Raw genomic sequence first — 20,372 nt, forward strand, 5'->3', positions numbered from 1 at the left:
AACCGGGCTGCTTGGCTAGTAAGCCAGATCTGTGTACATGTTGTGTGCGGTCCAGTCAAAACCTACTTTTAGCAACTTCCAAGGTAAGGGAGGTATTTAAGGAGTGGTTTTACCCACTCTATTCCCTTGGGGAGTTTCCCTGCTTGAGTGGGACTCCTAGTCCAGCAATCTATCCACATACACCACACTGGGAATCGAGAGCATGCCCAATGAATCAATGAAAATGATGGCCGCATTGGACCATCAAAGGCTCCCTGATTCGAGGAGCTTACTCCAGGGTCTACTTACTTGCTCAGCAGCAGGATTTTTTAAAATAGCATGCAAATATGCCACTGAGAAACTTTGCACACACATCCCCACCCCAATATATCTTCAGAAAGTCTTGCCCACCAACCACCAGGATGTTAAAGTGCAGACAACTGTGTTCTAAAATCCTTTGAGGGTTGCTTGAAGGGTCTAGCTGGGATTCACATTTTGCTTTAAGCCCAAGGAGGTTTGTGCCCATTGTGTTGCTGGGGAACTCCTCCATCAGTCCCGAGCAGGATAACAATCAAGGTCCAGAAAAAGGAGTTTCCCCCATATCTCAATGGAAAGCCATACGAAGCTTTCCCTGCAAAGTGGCAGAGTCTGGAAAGCAGATGCCTCGATTTTGCACAATATGTAACAAGGCCCTATGGCTTCTTCAACTGACTGATTTGATCAGTTCAGTGTCTCTTATTTGTCTTCTGCTGTAACCCACCTCGAAATCCAAATTGCTGTGAACATCCCTCCCTATGTCAAAAAGTAATTTATTTGACAAAATAATGTTTCGTTTGCCTTCCTGGACAATCTTCTCTCTTGGCAGCAAATTACAAACATATGACATAAAAATAACAGACCCCAATAATATTACATAATTTAAAGCAATTTAGCAACAGCAGCATGCAAGAGAGAGAGAGAAAGCAAGCAGGAAGTGCAGATTTGGTAACCCTTAAATATTCTATACGGAAGCATAACAATTATTATAAAATCAGATCACAGGCCATTTAAAAACTAGTATTGTAACAATCAACTTGTAATAACATATTTTAAAATTATTGACCAAAGTCCTATTGGTGTTTATGTAAGGTTTTAAAGAACCTCCCATAGCTAATTATGCCTAATTGTTTGTGGCTGTACAGTCAGGCAAATCATCAGATGTATACCTTGTCACATTATTAATTAATCACAATCAGTTGCAGCAAATTAGAACAAACCTTACCTGAACATCAGTAGGATTCTGGCCACTAAATTAAATTAAAAGCAAAATTAATTGCTGTTGTAGTCCCACACCCACTTACCTGGCAGTAAAGCCCACTAAACTCCGTGAGGCTTACTTATGACTGGACACAATTTAATTCACAGACAAAGGGACACTGGGCCTTAACAGGTTGTCTTTGAGTAGCTTAGTGTAGACGAATCCCTTTGGGAGAAGTGGCATTCCATAATCTTGGAGGCAACATCAAGAAGGCCTCCTTCTGCTTCCAGCCAGTCTCGTCTCGCACAATCTCAGTGGGCACTGCCTACCAAACCCAGTCTAGGATGCAATGAGGTCTGTATGGGACAGCTAATGTAGCAGCAAGAATGTATTAGCAACAAGGCAGCATCTCCTGCTGCAACTCTGGCTAAACCAGGTTTTTAGACTCCCTAGGATGCAGTCACTCATACGTAAACCCAGGCTTGGCCCTGTCTTTAGGCAGAATGAGGTGATACTTGAAAGGCAGTGACCGCAGCTTCCCATACCCTTTATTCTGATACAGAGCCAGTCAAGGGATTTCTGCTCACCTACAATTCCAGGTACAGTGGTGCCTCGCTAGACAATGATAATCTGTTCCACTGAAATCGCTGTTTAGTGAAATCATTGTCTAGCAAAAAGCATTTCCTCATTGGAATGCATTGAAACTTGTTTAATGTGGTCCAATGGGGAAGAATTGTCTTTGTCTAGCGAAGATCAGCCATAGGAAAGCCGCTTTGCAAACCGCCGATCAGCTGTTTAAATAGCTGTCTTGCGAAACTTAGGTCCCGAAAACGCCTGTTTTGCGAGCACAGAGGAAGCTGTCAAAATCGTCTAGCGAAAATCGGTTTGCGAAGCAGGGACCAAATATTGTCCAGCGAAATTCCCCCATAGGAATCACTGTTTTGTGAATCGCTATAGCGATCACAAAAAAAGTCAATGTCTAGCAAAAAAACTGTCATGCTGGATAACTGTCTAGTGAGGCACCACTGCACATATAAATACAGAGAGAGAGAGAGAGAGAGACAGACAGAAAGAGAGACAGACAGACACACACTGCAGGATTCTGTAGGATGGAATCTTGGCAGTAAAAGTGGCATCAACTCGATATAACTGTAGTGCAGATATAGAGATCATAGAATCTCCACTGTGCTCTGGTGGGTGTCAAAGAAGAAAGCATCTTCATGCTCAGTTGAGTAGAGCAGAAAAATATTTGTTTAATCCCACCAACAACCCCTTGTGTTTTTAAGCCCTGTCAGTAAGGAACCGCCGCTCTTAAGCAACAAGGGTAGAGGTTGCACTTACGTCCCTGCCATACTTTCCTCGTTTCCTTACAGGAACCCAGTTACTTCTAAAACAACAAGATGTTCGAAGGGACACAGGCATCCTTAAGAGCACCAGCTGCTGAGGACTCTAAATGCCCTCCTTTCCTGCATACTATCATCCCCTCATCGCCAAAGCTTAATTCTGAATTACTTTGCCTGGCAGAACCCAGAGGGTCTGCTCTGCCACTCCTCCAAACTCAGATGAAAGTGCTAACACAAATGAAGGCAATGAAGGGTCACAAGACACAGGGAACAGCAGTGTGTGTGTGTGTGGGGGGGGGGGGGAACCTGCAGGTTGTAATAAACTTTAAAAAAAAATCTAAGGGGGCAAATAAATAAATCAACCCCAAGTAGCAAACTGAGAACTGAGATGGCCGCTTAGCCATAGAATATTGCATGTTGATTTGTTGTGTTGTGGAGCTGCCAGGATACCTCTCTGGTTTAGGTTTCTGGCTGTGGGGCCAGAGGTTGGGAGCTTAATTCCCCCCTGTGCTTCCTGTGAGTAGGGCCAGCCTATGTGGTCTTGGGTAAGCTGCACAGTCCCCAGGAGAATTTATTTATTTATTTATTTATTTATTTATTTGTTTATTTGTTTGTTTGTTTGTTTGTTTGTTTGTTTGTTTGTTTATTTATTTATTTATTTATTTATTTATTTATTTATTTATTTATTTATTTGCCCACCCACCTCACAACAGTGAAAGACCATATTTATAGTGGAAAACAATGAGCGTTCAACGGTGGTTAACATCCTTAAAAGACAATATTTAAAGCTAAAAACAAAGAGTAAAGAGGCATCTTACATTACTAAAAGGAAATATTAAAACCAAAAACAATAAATATGCAATTTTTTAAAAAATGCCACTCTGCGAAATGGAAAACACAAGTAGACGGCTGTGGTAAACCACTTCTGAATAGCTGGAAAGCACTGAAAAGAATTGCTGTAAGTCAGAATCGACTTGATGCCACATGATTATTATTATGTTTGTGTGTAGTCAAAGAATGGGACACTTGGACAGGGGCGGAATCTCCTTCTAAGAGACAGCATGACTCGTTGGCTGGCTGGAACGAACACTGAGCAGGTCTACTCACATTAGGAGTGGGAAATGGACTGCAACGTATTTCTTATTTTTTTGCAGATTTGACTTGTTCTACCTAAAACACTTTATGGAACAAAAGCAATTCATAGTCTTGTTGTACTTTAAATACTAGAACCCATGAAAAAGTATGCCAAATAAATTCTGTAAGTTTTTAAGGTGCCTTGCCAGCTTTGCGTAGCACAGCGCCCCCCCCGAAAACCACGTTGACTTATACTGAACATATTTATTCAGAATGCCCCCCTCCATACATGTGATGCACAAGACCTATTGAAAAGATAGAGTGTCCTCTCAGAAAAATCAAGGGGTGTTTTTTTTTTCAAAGTTAAAAATAATGGGGTACACCAATATGGGCAAAAATTAAAATAAATTAAAAACAGAGACGGGTTAGGAGAAAGAGAATGTTGGTTAGCTGATGGAAAAGGGCAAGGAAATGAGAAAGGATGATGGGTAGAATATTCTGGAAGAGTGCTCAGCCTTCCAGAGGACAACCTGTTTTTTTAGGGCCCATTTTTCATTTATAAAGAACAACTCTTTGATGCTAATGGTATACCCTTCTCCTTAATTATCAATATAATTCTGTTTATTTACTCTCACTGCCTGCAAGATTTTTTTTTAAAAGTCCTTAAGGTTTACCATTTATTTCAATTTCCTCACAGATTCTCCTGAATCCTTAAAGATAAGCATGTTTAATTGACATCAGGTTTTGAGGTCCGCAGTCTTTTTTCTTTATATACATGTTCCCCCCCCAAAAAAAAAAACCTTGCTTATTTGGTTTGAACATACCCATTGCCGTATGATAGCTAATCATCACTAAGGCAAAAAATGGAGTCAGCACTTTATCACAGCTACTGCTACCCTGTTTCCCTGAAAATAAGCCCTAGTATGATTTTTCAGGATGCTCGTAATATAAGCCCTACCAAATAAATAAGCCCCACTTAAGTGAAACCCCACCCTCCACCCTTGTGCAGCAAACAGAAGAAGAGGACATGACTATATTTGAATAAATGTAGATGGTTGTACGTGAAAAAAATAAAACATCCCCTGAAAATAAGCCCTATTGGTTTTTTTGGAGCAAAAATTAATATAAGACCCTGTCTTATTTTCAGGGAAACATGGTAGCAAAGGGTTTTAATTACTTTCTCTTAAATTCCACTAATGATCTTAACTTTCTTGAGATGTTGAAAGAACAAAGGGCTAAGGCCAATTGCTAGTCCTGATTGTTGGTGGGGAAAACAATAGGATTTTGTCTGCAGAGTTTTCTGGAGTCTGAAAAGTTCAAAAAAAAAATTATTGAGCTCAAGCTAGTTTTTCTGTTTTCACATCTTTCTAGATGATTAATTCAGTGTAACTGCATAACAATATTTGACAAGTCTACCCTATTGGCAAGTTCTTTTCTGGAAAGGTAAGAGAGAAGCATAGAAAGCAAACACGTTCATGTTACAACTGCTATTATTATTATTATTATTATTATTATTATTATTATTATTATTATTATTATTATTATTATTATTATTATTATTATTATTATTATTATTATTATTATTATTATTATTATTATTATTATTATTATTATTATTATTATTACGCCCATTATACCAAACGTTGGCTGGGTTTAATTCTATGAATATTGTCATTCCTCAGATATTCATAGATATTTCTTTAAAATATGTGCTGTTGTGATTAAGGCAGTCATCTGAAGTTAATGTATCATTATCTCATTTACCGGGAAGAGTATAAAAACGGGTTTCTAAGTCTTTTGATATTGCACCTAAAACACCAAGGACAACTAGAACTATTTTGGGTGTTGTGATTTCTGTGCTCTGGAGTTCTGACTCCTGTCCTCTGAAGATGCACAGAGACTGGCGAAACGTCAGGAAGAACAACCTTCAGAACACGGCCAAAGAGCCCGAAAACCCCACAATAACCATCAAATTCCAGGCTGTGAAAGCCTTCCAGAATACATAGAATTGTTTTGTTTTTCTTCTGCCAGAATTGCTGGATCTCAATTTGTAAGCTTCTGTATTTGGCAATCTTTTCAAAACCCTTCTCCAAGTCTATGGCCAAGTATTGCCACATCTCTAGATCTCCTTCCTTTCAACAGTTATCAAATCAGGCAAGCAGTGAGTCGGATATTCATATCTGTTTGAATCTGGAAGGCCCATCAGAGTTTGACTTCTGTATTTTCTCCTCCTCCTTACTACTGCTACTGCCACTGCTACTACTATCATCATCATCATCATCATCATCATCATGGGACCTACAGAGGAAATGATACAGCCATGGAGCCAGATAAATAAGGACAATTGACAACTGGACAGAGAAGTGACCCCAGTTTATCCTCCATCCCGCGGAAAGGAACGCCACCGCGGGGATCGGGGGGGGGGTGGTTCTGGGGGGGGGCGGGATGCATCAGAAGCTTGCCACCCCTCGTCTTCCTCCTACACCCAGGATGCGAAAGGGCCCGCCGTTCTCCCGATCTTCTTCTTCGTCGTCGCCGTCATCCTCATCACCATCCTCACCACCCGTCCCGATGCGCGCGTCTCCTAGCTTCTTTTCGGCTGGTGGTGGTGGTGGGGGAGCAGGGGAAGGGGCCGAGGACAGGGCCAGGTCCCTCCTGCTCTTCCTCCTCCTCCTCCTCCTCCTCTTCCTCCTCCTCCTCGGCGGAGCCGGCTTGCGGTCGGGGCTTGGCGACAGGGAGACGCAAGCCGCCCCGCCGGGCCCGCGCCAGCCGGGGGCCCGGGCGGCAGCTCGGCCGGCCAGGCCCTCTCATCCCGGGGGTTTAGCCAAATGCGCTCTGACATGCCGGAGAGCCGCAGACATCAACGGGGAACGATCTAATGGGGTCTAATTTCATTAGAGCGGCTCTAATTGAGAGGAGCCCGGCGCGCCGCCGCGGCGCTTCCCCGGCTGCCCTATTGTTGGCGCTCCGAGCGCAGCCGCCCGGAGACCGTTGGGCCCGGCAGGAGGAGGAGGAGGAGGGGCGCCTCGCCCTGGACCCCCCCTCCCGGCCGTCCCCCGCCGACGGCACCCCAAAACGGAGAGGAGGCCGTGGCCCTGTGGGCCGGAGTCCCCCTCTGGTCAAGTCTTTCGGGGGAAAAAAAGATGGTAACGCCCCCGCCCTCTACTCGCGAGTAAGCCCTCCCTAGACCAAGGGTCAGACCTCCGGGCCTTCTGCACCCCGCCGGCTCTCCCTGTTGCTTCGGACCGGCGCTCCCACCGTCCCAGCCCGCGCGAGCGGAGCTGATGCCCAACGCAGCTAGAAAGATGGACACAACTGTGTCAATGGCACCGTGCCTGACAGCTGCACTACACGGGCTGCAATCTTGTGGCTTGGCATGGTAAACCTCCACTAAAGTAGGGCCATTGAGCCAACGGGGATCTGTGGAAGGCAATTCTGTCTAAGTTTCATTATTTCAGTGGGGCTACTCAATTCATGACTTTACTGTACAGAATCAATCGAAATCACAAAGGGATTTTAAGCCACTGATTCTCTCTCTCTATATCCATCTTTTTTCCTTCCAAGAAAAAAAAAAAAGACTCCTTAGAAGCCTATTGGGAGTAAGGCACGGTTCACACTCAAGTGTGATTGTCCTCTCCTTTAAAGGCTCTCAGGTCCCAAGACTGGAATCTGTTGGAATATGTACTTGTACAACACAATGCATGTGTGTGTTTATATGGGGAGGACGAGGATGCGCTTTTTTGCATAGTGATGCATCCTGACCAATCGGAATGTGTCTGGCGTCAGCAGGGGCCAATTAGGGATGACAGGGCTTGAAAGGACCAGATAGGGTCAAATATGCAAGAGTGTGAGGATGTGAGAGTTCGCTATTTATTGAAGTAACTATTTCTGCCAAGTTTAAGAATGATACACAAACATAAGTAACTCGAGGACAAGTTTATATACTGTAACAAATACCAAACTGTCCAAGCATTGTGAGTTTATTCTAGTCTACATGTGCTTTAAATGGCAAAAGTTATTTAATGTTTTTAACAAAGACGAAGTGATTGTTTTCTTTACATTCAGCTGCAGGCCCAAACACACACAAGGCAGAATAAGGTTTTACTCTCTCTCTCTCTGTGTATGTGTGTGTGTTTTAATCATAACACTTGAAACTACTGCGCACAAACTCTGTCCGTTACATTTTATTTTAATAAAATAAATTGGCCCACAGAACATCATGGTTGCCCAGGTCAGCAGAATCATCTCTTCCTGACTTCTTAGAGAGTCCTGCTGTTGCCAGTCAGAGGAGAAAGGCTAGCTGGTGTAATTCAGCGTGAGAGGCAAATTCATTTTTAGTTACAGCTATTGACTGAAATTCTTTTTCATTCATTGGAATAGATGCCTTTCCAGATTTCCAGTTAGAAGGAACAATTAATTTAGGTTGCACCCCTTTGCACACTTCCTAGAGAAGAGATCCACTAAATGTAGCAAATCTTACTTCTGAGTGGAGACATGGACCTGTGCATGCATAGTAAACTAATAAATTAATCAATAGATCCATATTTCAATACAGTGATTTAGAAGCAAGGTGGGATTTGATTAAAGACATTGCAGTTAATTAAGTGCATTAGTCTGATAGTCTACAATTATAGACCTATGCACATTCTGTACGGAATTAGAAGATAGTCAATATAGAAAACTATTTTGCCAGGTCAATGCAAACATTCATCTATTCTAAAATCTGCTTGTTTAGTTGTTGCTACAGCAATGGTTGAGAAGACTGTTATTCTTCAGCTATGTTACTAATATAATTTTTACAGAGGGCTTTTTCATAGCTGTTTCATATATTTAGAGAGACAGATTCTTACTTGAAAGTGCTTTTTAAAAAGTTTGCATTCAGTTATCAACATGAGATAGCTTGTTTCATTGTGTCCATTCACAGAAAGTTTTATCACACTTCAGGGTGTCCAACAGCAACAATTAAAAATGGAGCTGTTCAAACAGAAGTTTGTGTGCTTGTGTGTGTGTGTGTGTGTGTGTGTGTGTGTGTGTGTGTGTGTGTGTGTGTATGCCCAAATATTCATGAACTAATTATTTCTATGCTCAGACTGCATAGGAATAATTTTCATCCCACGGGAAAGCCTCACAAACCACCTTCCCTTCTCCCCACCACACTCTAACAAAAGTCATTCTGCTTATAGCCTTTATACAAAAGATGCTATTCCATTTCTTTTTTTCCATCATCAAGAAGCATAATCCAAAATTGGGTCATGCAGATTAAGAGGTGGACCTACACACAGATTAAAACTGAAACATAGTTATGCAGAGAGAGAGAGAGAGAGAGAGAGAGAGAGAAAGAAAGAAAGAAAGAAAGAAAGAAAGAAAGAAAGAAAGAAAGAAAGAAAGAAAGAAAGAAAGAAAGAAAGAAAGAAAGAAAGAAAGAAAGAAAGAAAGAAAGAAAGAAAGAAAGAAAGAAAGAAATGATGGAAGGAAGAGAGAAAGAAAGAAAGAAAGAAAGAAAGAAAGAAAGAAAGAAAGAAAGAAAGAAAGAAAGAAAGAAAGAAAGAAAGAAAGAAAGAAAGAAAGAAAGAAAGAAGCATTCCAAATAATATTCTGGGTTACAAGAGCTTCTGCAAAGACTTGGCCTTGCTGATATCATTGCACTGGAGATTCGCTCATCCTCTCCTACTGACTATAATGGCTAGGGTTAATGGAAGTGGATCTATGAACATCTGGAGAGCCAGATGCTTCTCACAAAATGCACTCTATATTCACGTTGGCGGCTTCATATCCCTGTCAGTTGAGAGAGGGGACCCACAGTGATGAGATCTGCTTTCTGCATGTGCTCAGAGGCACCCATTTCTGATCTGTCACCTTCTTCCATCAAAATAGGCTCACACAAAAATGGTTTCGCACAGCTGACTACAGAAAAAGTATTATCTTTTTGAGCTTCTCCAAAGCCAAAGGTTCCACCAGCACCAGGGTAGTAACACGGGATTGCCCCTCTTTCACAAGCACCACCATTGCACATGCTAGGATCACCCTGAAGAAAAATCCCCCTGTCCCGGAGCAGTAGCCACAACGGTCATGCCAGCAGCACAGTCCTCCATTACTGCACTGGAGGGACTTTCCATGCAACAGAATCTCAATAAAATACTTGCCCTTGGCTCCTCACCTCTGTTGCAAGACAGAGCTGGAGATACTGCACAACTTTCTATGGCTCACCTTGACTCATTTGTGGTGAAGAGGGAGATAGTACTGAACTGTCAAACACAGGAAGGGGCGTCCTGCTGTCTTCATTCCAAGGAGCCAGATGTTCGGGGTCAGGAAGACTATCCCCATTAATGAGTGGAGTGGGATTTACTTCTGGATGTATCAGATAGGATTGTGACCTGAGGACTGTGTCACACACCCCAAAGAGGCTTGTGAATGATGTCTAAGGACGGACCTTTTGTCTTGAAACGAAAGATCCCAAACATGATAGAGGCTTCTCAGACATGTATTTCATGTTCTTTCAGCAATTCAGTTTGAGTGACTGCTGAAAAAGAGCCTCTTTTTTCAATGCTCTTTTGCCTGACAATTTGTATCATAATTTTTGCATCCAATAGCATTGCAAGGGGTGTCAGCAGCTAATCAGAACATCCAGGTGGGATTAGGGATTTTAAATGTGTAAAAGTGCCTGCAAAACAGTGAGGAGTGTTCTTGACTTTGGTCATTCCTTGTAGGATGACTGTGTGCTGAGCTCCTCTGTGTGTGTGTGTGTGTGTGTGTGTGTGTGTGTGTGTGTGTGTGTGTGTGTGTGTGTGTGTGTGTGTGTGTGTGTGTGTGTGTGTGTGTGTGTGTGTGTGAGAGAGAGAGAGAGAGAGAGAGAGAGAGAGAGAGAGAGAGAGTGAGAGAGAGAGAGAGAGAGAGAGAGAATGCTTTCCCTGTTTGATTATTTTTTAAAAAATTGTTACTTGGTTAACTTACTGTGTATCTGTTAACATTATATATTTGAGGGTAGTTTGTAGAGACTATTTTGTTTGCTGCTGTGGAGGTAATATGTGCCAGTGTGAGACTGGGCTGTATGAATGTGATAATATAAATGAATACCTGCACAGGTCTGATAATAACTTTCTCCTGTACTATTGCTTTTGGAGCAGATTCATTCTATGTTGCTTTGTCTCTTGTTTTTTTAAAAACTGTAGTTTTTAAAGTGTTTTTAGGATTTTTGGAGTGCCAGAAAACACAAATGAGGAAACACAAATTGGAATCCCCTTTCCTGTAAAAAACAAAAGGAATGATGCACAAAAAATTTTAAAAAATGCAAAAATGAAGGAAAACTAAAGAAGCACCTTCCAAAAGAAGCCAAAACAAAAGAAATACAAAAATTTTCACTCTAGATGTCTCTAACAGTGTCAGTGTCATTTGCTTTCAAGCAGCAGGTTGAAATAATTTTCATTCTTTTATGTATTCTGAGCTTGGCTGTTCAGGATTCTATTTGCTGCTTGATACTAATTACGTTCTTCTTGTTATAAAACATGTGGTTATTATAGCTTTTTAAATCCCCCCCTGTGTTAACCACCCTGGAATCACAGCTTAAGTGCTGACCCTGGAAGAAAAAGAGGTTCTGGGGCTAATGTCAGATTAAGCCCTGAGTGGCATCCTGCAATAGGTGGGCATGAATTTTTTGTCAGTCTCCAGTCAAGTATCAAGACTGTCAAACTGTAACCTGTTTGAATTAATCTAGGTTACTGGATCATTTAGCACGTTGTACCAATCCTGTTTACAAGGTGCTGCTGTCTCCCATTTCATCTCACATCTCCCTTTCACGTGTCCGCATGCGCCACTTACAGAGCAGAAACTCAATTACAGCCAACTGTTGACAGGGAACGACAGCCACCCCCCACGTATCAAACGCACACTTCCATCAAATTAAGACCAACTTCATTCACTGTTGAGGACCTTCCTGGCCCAGCTTTTCCCTGCCTCTGCATTTCTGCTCTCAGCCTGACTTGCCCTGCTTTGATATGAGGATGCCTGGCCATGGGTGACTGAGTCCAGCGATAAGCAAAATGTATTTTCCCAGGGCTGTTTTGTGGCTTCTGGCTTTCCCATGTTTCCTTTTTTTTCCTGGCAAAAAAGGGCGAAATACTACTCATGGGGGTCTCCAGGAATTGTCATTTTCCTTCTAAAGATGCCACAGTCTGCACCACACAATTTAACTGCAAAAAATACCTGTTTTCCAAACCAGATGCAGACTACCTAGACTCTTCTAGATTAGGCTACCTCCCCCCCCCCATTTCATTTCTTTTTTCTTTTTCGTAGTTTGTTCTCGCCCCCCATAGAATCCTGGGGGCAGAGGGGGGAGAGAATTGGTCCTAGCAACATTGCCAACTCCTGTGGCAGTTGCTTGTGGATCTCTTTCATTTTACCACAATATTTAGCAGCAGCAAAGGCACACAAACTTTCATCAGTAAAGTAAGACTTTGGAGTAAGGGTCTGGAGCCCCACATGGCCAAAGGAGAAGCAGCGAACCCTATTTCAGTAAGCCAAATGTGAAGCCAGTGATGTAATACTCACTACTATTGTATGTGTGGAGTACTAAAAGGGTAGTAAGAAACCACACCTCCCAGCTCACTTTATGACCTAATTCTGAACTCACTTCATAGAAGCAAACCCATCGCGGACATCTACCATGCATTTTGGGACTCTGGCCTACAATTTTTCTGCACGATCCATAAAGCCAAGCCTTTTACCCAGAGCAGCTTGTAATTTGTGTGGTTTTCTTTTTAGTCGTTCAGTAAAATTATCACCTTACTTTTCCATTAGAGTAATAAGATAAATCTCTTCATCTGCCACAGCACTTCCATTTTCCCTTGTTTTCCTTCTGTTATATACACTGGAAAAGACAAGTATGCCCTCCTCTCTGGAAACTCTCTAAAAGGGTAGGCATAAAACTATTTCAGTCCAGTATGAAAACTGCAAAGATGGGGAAAGATGCTTTCTAAACATTGGTAAAGGTAAAGGTTCCCCTTGACAATTTTTGTCCAGCCGTGTTCAACTCTAGGGGGCGGTGCTCATCCCCGTTTCCAAGCCATAGAGCCAGCGTTTTGTCCAAAGACAATCTTCCGTGGTCACATGGCCAGTGCGACTTAGACATGGAACGCTGTTACCTTCCCACCGAGGTGGTCCCTATTTATCTACTCGCATTTGCATGCTTTCGAACCGCTAGGTTGGCGGAAGTCTAAACATTGAAAAACCACCTAATATCATGCATGCACTAATGGGGTGGTATAAGTCAGTCAACCAACCAAAGATAAAAAAAATATAAAGCTACAGCTTCCTAAATCCCAAAGTCAACATGGCCATGTGGGTTCTTCTTCAGAACTGAGAAAGGATTCCAACAAAACATGGATTTAGAAAAAAACCCAGAAAGCACATTTTTCTTTTCTTTTCTCAGCACTGTTGAAAAATCTCAAGGGCATTAATAGAACATCATGAAATGTCTTTTCTCTAGTAAAATAATCCTTTAATGTATTATCACTGTATAATTATTTTATCAACTTTAAAGACCATAAATAGTATATATACTTCATGTCAAATATAAGAAATATAATCACTTGCTAGAACTCAAAATATTATGCCTCCCTTTTGCAAATAGAGAAGACCAGGCAATTCCTTGCAAACTGAACAGAAATACGTAATAGTTATGTGTTCTACAATCAACTTAAGAAAATCCTCTGAATATTCCTCACTTTCTTCCACTCTCATATGGCACAGATATGCATCCATGTAATTCCCAAAGTACTCTGTTGAAAACCCCATTTGGCTTTCTGTTGCTTCATCTGTCAAAGACAGGAAGAAAGGTCCCCTCAGCCCTATGAAGGCTCATGAGGACAAATCAGGGTTAGTGGCTGCACCTGGGACGGCACGGACACAGAGGTTCTGGCATTAGACGCTCATGCAGACGCGATAGAAGGGGAGGCATTTTCCCAAACGGAGCTCCAGTGTCACTCTGAACCAGCCAAAAGGACACTGCACCCGCCAGGTACTTACATGGCCAAATGGGTCCAGATGGTTATTTGTCAGCTTGAGTTTTTGGAAGGATACCAACTGCCTCATCCAGTGAGCTCCAGTCGCTGGTGAGTCTGGGTGGACGTACAGTCTTCCAGGCATGGCAGGTTCAGCTTTCCCTGTCACCGACCTAACCAGAAGATACACAGTGTTTTGAATTTTCATTTCCTTTTCCTCCACCCATCAGAAAACCAGAAACGTCTGAGCAGTTTTCAGGAAGGAGGTATGACAGAAGAACTTCAAATGGTTTTGCGGGATGATTTAGGTCCTTTCTTAAGAAACATCCCATGTCTAAGTTATTTTGTCCTGAATCCCATGTAAATGTATTCAAAATTACTCCTTATTCCCTGTTTTACCTTTGCAAACCTTACGTGGTGGCTGAAGCCTGAGCTAATATAGACTGACTATGGCCTAAATCTGACTGCTAGCTCCAGCTAGAACAAGCCCATTGAATCAATTGGTTTTGTAGAAGTGCAATTTCACAAGTCCAATTCATTCAATAAGTCTACTCTAATGGGGACTAATAACTTAGCTCTATGGCACTAATCAATGTGATGTAGCCACACATTCAAGTTCTCTGCCTCACTTGCTGGTTTATAAAAACCTATAAATGAATACCTATCATGGAGAACTAGAGTGTGTTTTGAACCCATCTCCATAAACCATGGTTTGTTAACCAGCCATATATCACCATTAGAAGCTATAACAAACTATATCTTGCCACTGGATCTGAATTCACAACTATGGCTTGTTCCCACAGATGTCTACCCTGAAACAGGGGTGAACATGAGGAGTAGGAAAGAAACCTAATCGTGATTTGTTGGGTTGTCCGCATGACAAGACCTGGCCAAAGAACCAGGGCATCTAATAAACCATGCATTAGTGTGACATGCAGAGATACCCCTCTCCTTCTCCCCCCACTGCCCCCATTTCATGCACTCAGGTTGTTTAAAATTCTTCATCAGGTCAAGTATTGCAGAACTTTAGTGAAAGGGGGGAAAGCCAAAGGTCCAGAAATCATCCTGGCTGAATGTCGAAGCTGCAGGATCTATAGCAGAAGTAATGTTCCAAGACAGAAGTCCACAAATTTGAAGAATCAACCTGAGGTTTGATGGTGGGAGGTTTCACCTCTCGAGATGTAGAGGTCCCTCTCTAAAACAGATCCTGCACTTCAGCATCTAGCCAGGATTATTTTATCTCTTTGCCACCCAGCACTAATCTCTGCAGAAGTCAGTGTGGGGAACAGTCCTGCACAACTTAAAAGTCCACTTTTTAAATAATATTTTTGTGGTTCAATAAAGGTAATCCTTAATTTTGCATATAGATCACACAGCTGTGTTTCTTTTTCTTCTTCTCCTTCTTTGATTAGGAGCTGGAGCCATAAAACAGGGCTCACTCCTCATAAACAGGGATACTGGAGGTCGGTTTAGCTGGAAATGCTCTGTGCATGTGCCATTATTTTGTGCATGTGCCATTATTTTGATGGCACATGCACAATGAATCCAGAGATGCTTCTAGACAAGCCTTTTCATGTGCAATGACCTTTCTTCATTCATGGAACTTTAGTAGGGAATCCAGATGATGCGATCTTCCATTTGTGGACCCCCTGTATTTTCCCACTGTTTCATCCTTATTATAGAAAACCTGCTAAGGAGCGCTGTTATGGAAGAACTGCATTAAAGTTTTGGACTGGCAGCCTTCAAGACAGGCATCTGGAAGTATCCTAATGTATGACTTCCTAGCTGTATTTCCCTCCACTCTTTCTCCATCTCACTTGCCAGCTGACTCTGTTCATTTGTGAATCTTTCATGTATATATTGGAGAGGAATGTGAACTTTCTTAGTCCAAAAAAAAAAATCCCACACTACCTTAAAGATTAATTGTCTTCATTTCCTTTGTTCTGAATGATGCGTATTTCATTTTTAACCCTTTATTTATGGGTGCTGCTTCTGCTCCTGTTCTCACAGGGTAAAAATTTAGGCAGTATCCACCCTTCATTCCATAAATGTGTGGATTAACTTCCCCTTTAAGGCTATGTGTGGTAACTTTCCTGGTTGAATTTGACTTCATTCTGAAATAAACTTGCTAAAATTCCAACTTTATATTGATGCACGGCGACAGTCAGATTGCAAAGGTGGGCAGAGGTGGGCTATGCCCTCACCTTTCATTATATGCATCTGATATATTTGTATCTTTCTCTTCCTTCTAGGAACTCAAAGCATGTCATCTTTGACTTCTTTATCTTCATAATAAAATGATGACTAGGTGATGCTGTCACCCTCAGCTTAACCCAGTTCATTCACCAAGCTTCATAGCTAAGTAGGGTTTGAGTCAGTATCCACAGTCTCAGGTCAGATACTTGGACCACTAAACCACACTGCCATTTTTTATGCTTCTTCCTTACATGGTAGTAGAAGAAACAGTTATTTGACTACCATTGGGAGGTTCACAGAGGACCTCCTTCTCCACCCACATTGCTGAAATATGTGAAACAGGACATCTAACCATCTAGCTTAAGCTGGAGAAAGTCCTGCCTCGCCTTGCACCCCTGATAGCCCTGCCTCCCATTGCATACCATTTGTTATCTGCAAATTTGTATCTGTGGTCATCAGAGGGGACAATATCCATCAAGAGGATGTACTTGGTTTTAGGGTTGAGTCCTGTCACTTTCACTTTGTAGCTGGGGAACATTCGCCTATAAAGGAAGGAAACGAGACATGAATTAGCAGGGAACCCCACTGATCTTCAAAAACCGGTTCTGAACTAAATTGAATCAACCATACTATCAGCAAGACTGAGAAGTAGGGAAGAAACTCGTTATGTGCCATCAAATTGGAGCCAAATTATAGTAACCCTAATAAGGCCTTCAAGGTAAGTGAGATATTTCAGGAGTGATTTTTCCAGCTCCACATCCCAAATGAGCTTCCATGGCTGAGTAGGGATAGGGACCCAGACCTTCTAAGTCCTAGTCTGTTAACAGGACCAGAACTCACTACACCACCCTGGCTATCAGGAAACAAGCAGGCATTTTGAAATGGCAGACTTATTCTTAAAAGACATGATCAATTTTGTACAAATTCCATGCACCACACTCAGATTTTACAGTCTTCAGTCTAAATATTTACTCAGAGCTTGAAAATGTTACTTTTTTTGGAGTATGGTTCTAGGATTCTTTCAACCAGCACAACTGCTGACTCTTCTGGACATGCTTTAGACAGGCAGAGGGACGTGGTGGCGCTGCAGGTTAAACCGCAAAAGCCTCTGGGCTGCAAGGTCAGAAGACCTGCAGTCGTAAGAGTGAATCCATGTGATGGAGTGAGCCCCCATCGCTTGTCCCAGCTCCCGCCAAGCTAGCGGTTTGAAAGCATGCAAAATGAAAAATGCGAGTAGATAAATAGGTACCACCACAGTGGGAAGGTAACAGCATTCCGTGTCTAGTCGCTCTGGCCACGTGACCACGGAGGATTGTCTGCAGAGAAATGCTAGCTCTATGGGTTGGAAACGGAGATGAGCACCGCCCCCTAGAATCGGACATGACTGGACTAAATGTGAAGAGGAACCTTTACCATTTAGACAGGCAGAGAGGCAGAAGAAGAGAGAATGTATGGAACCTTTCCCTTCTGCAAAGATATCCCCAGTCACACCTGTGTGTAATCTGGTTGGGGCATGTTCTTGCCAGAAAAAAAGCAGCTTTAAAGCAGTTTTAAAGCAACCAAATCATTTAAACTGAACTAGCAGAAGCCATTACCCCTGGGTGCAACTTTGAAAACAAGACAAAACACTGTCTAGGGTTGACCAGAGTGGCCAGCTTGTGGCTGTAGAGTCACAAGGCTACCATCCCTTCTCTAGGTAATACGTATATGTGGGTTAGTACCTATGAGAATGATAGCCAAATACACTTCCCTTATCACAGCAAGGGAAGACGTTGTCACTTCTTGCCAGGGTGTCTGCTGCTCTATTCTTGGCCCCGTCCTGGTACTCTATTTGAGCTTTCTTTGCCATCGGCATGAAATGCACTTTCATGCACTTTTGTTTCTGGTCAGGTCATATTCAGCTCAGTTCAAAGTCAATCCAATCAAAACAAAGCAATGCAATGCTTAAGAAACCACATAATCCTCTTTTTTGTCTCAGTCAAGCTTTAGCAATTTATTGGTGGCTGGGGAACAAGCTTTCCGCATCCAGGTGCATTATTTTCCTATGTCTGGCACTGAAGTTATTTACTTCATTAATTTTAAAAAAAAATTTTACCCAACCTTTCTCCTTGAAAGGGACCAAGGTGACTTACATAATTAAATGACAATATTTAAAAAACTAAAAACAGTAAGTATATAAATATTGAAAAGAATTGAACAAATATCACATTAAAAAGGTAAACAAAACTCAGAATCAAAAAAACAGATTCAAAGTAACAAGGCATAACAATCCATTTAAAACGCCTCCCAGACTACCAGTCATTAAAGAAAAGCCTGCCTGAAGAGAAAAGTCTTTGCCTGCTTGCACAAGGGCAGCACAGATGGGGCCAGGCTGGCCTCCAGTGGGAGGGAGTTCCAGAGTCTGGAAGCAACCACAGAGAAGGCCCTCTCCTGTGTCCCCTCGAAACATATATGTGAAGGTGGTGGGACCTTTGTTCAAAGTGAATTTTAAAAATCTCATTGTGTTTTAGTATTTTAATTTGTCTTTTAATTACATTTTGTTCAATTAATATAGAGTCCTATTTTGGAAAGAAAGTCAAAAATAGGCCTTATTTTCCTCACTGCTTAAGAAAAATGTATTGGAAACTGTCCAAAGTTATTTTTTTACAACCTACTTGCATGTTAATATTTGAATTGGTTTGTGATTAAATTGGTTTAATTTGGTTTAATTGTGTGAAACTGAAGTGTTAGTGTAGTGTACATACACTTGTGAGTTGATATGGCAAAGGCCATCACATCCAGTACCCCAAGCTTTGTTTGACTGCAACTCCCAGAATCCCTTTGGCTGTCTTGATTGGAGGACTTGGCTTTTGAAATCTGACAACAGCCCATGAGACACACCGTTGAATGACCTGCACATACAAGGTGCATTCTGCACAAGGCCAGACCAAGACCTGCCAGAAACAAAGGATAAGACAACACCCTCTGCCTCTCTTCCTACAGGTTCCGGAAGGGCTGGCAATCTGATCTTCCTTCAATACTAGCTGCATTTTATTTAGCTGGTTCTTCCCCTCCCCTGTTAAAAAAAAAGTAGAGGCTTTTCCTCAAAGCATAAAGCACTTCCTATCTTATGCATCACAAATGTTATAGTTCATCACTCTAAGAATACATGTGAGATTTGAGGTCACATATAACCATCCCAGTCAGTAGCCACTGGTGGCCCTAATCTCAAGGTCTTTTCTTAAGCTGTCCAAATTGTCAGTTCTCACTATATGTTACATCGGCAAATCCCACTGTTTAACTATGCATTGCATGAAGAAGCAATTCTTTTCATCTGTCTTGAAATCCTTTCGGCTTCAGTGGATGACTTTAGCTTTCTAGTATTATCAGAGGAGAAAATCTCCCCCATCTATTTTCTGCACACCAAGCATATACTTCTGCCCTCTCTTCTGAGTTATAAAACCCCCAAAGTTTCCTGATCATGGAATTGCTGCAGTCCTTCAATAGTTTTACCTGCTTTTTACAGATCTTCCACAATATCCATCTCAGTAAAGTACCAGCATCAAAAAAAAAGGTCCAGGGTTTTGTCCCCAATATCTCTTGATAGGTCTGAGGCACATCACAGTATGAAACTCTGAAGAGCTGCCACTAATCTTTGGCCAAAATCCTGTCACCTTGTGTAGTAAACTGCACCAGAGTTGGTCCATTGAATCATATGCTAAGCAATAGGATGTTGACCTGTATACAAATGATAGGGATGTGATGAGTAGACTCAATATTTCTCATTTTTCTGTTTTTCACTCCCTCCCATGTGGAGATTTCTCAGAGAAAAACCCCACTGACCTCTGAAAATGAGACCCCCATCTATTTCCCCCTTTGAGGGTTTTTTTGGTATCTTTTTGCTTTTTGTTTGTTGCCCATTATTGTGTCCAGGAAACTGCCACATTTTGTATTCCTTTCCAGGGAATCCCCCCCCCCGGGAAAGATGCCATTTTGCACGGAATTGTAATAGCCTTTGCATGGCCTAGTGTTTCTTCCAGGTGAGTGCAGTACTGAACAACTGCTGTTTTGCATGAGAGTTGTCATAACCTTCTGTAGCTTTGCATTTGTCCCAGAAAAATAGGATACACAACATTTCTGAAAAATCTGATGAGCTCTCCTACAGGATTTCTTGGTGAAAAATCCTACACCGAGAAATCTCAAAAAAAGAGTGTCACCCACCCACCAGGTTGCAAGATAATATTCAGCTGGACGGACAAATTCCATACAAGAACCTTTCTGTACTTTTGCAGTGTTCTTCCTTATTTTTTCCCCTCCATATTTTAAAACCAATAGGCCATTGGCTGGTGGATGTGTGGATTTCTGCGCAATCCTTAAACATTGGTGTCTATGCTGTCTAGGGGCTGATGGGAGATGCAGCCTGACAGTAACTGGAGGGTCACCCCAGTGTGTTGTGGCAACCAATGCACTGTGCTCACCATGAGTCTGAATTCTTACTTACCCCTAAGTAAGTGAGAATTCAAACCCATCGTGAACATGGTTGACACTAGGTGTCAAAACATACTTTCT

At 42.0% G+C, this 20,372-nt stretch overlaps 1 protein-coding gene across 6 annotated transcripts in view; it reads right to left on the reverse strand.

The window, feature by feature from the left end:
* TBX5 (T-box transcription factor 5) overlaps window positions 1-20,372 on the reverse strand; it is a 139,175-nt gene that overhangs the window by 35,462 nt on the left and 83,341 nt on the right. For all 6 annotated transcript variants that reach the window (XM_078381631.1, XM_078381632.1, XM_078381634.1 and 3 more), the window contains 2 exons: window positions 16,247-16,366; window positions 13,654-13,801 (listed from right to left, as the gene is read on the reverse strand). In XM_078381631.1, the coding sequence (XP_078237757.1) occupies window positions 13,654-13,801; window positions 16,247-16,366 (268 nt within the window). The remainder of the gene's footprint in view (window positions 1-13,653; window positions 13,802-16,246; window positions 16,367-20,372) is intronic.

This window comes from Pogona vitticeps, chromosome 14 (genome assembly GCF_051106095.1).
Source record: "Pogona vitticeps strain Pit_001003342236 chromosome 14, PviZW2.1, whole genome shotgun sequence".
Lineage (NCBI taxonomy): Eukaryota > Metazoa > Chordata > Lepidosauria > Squamata > Agamidae > Pogona > Pogona vitticeps.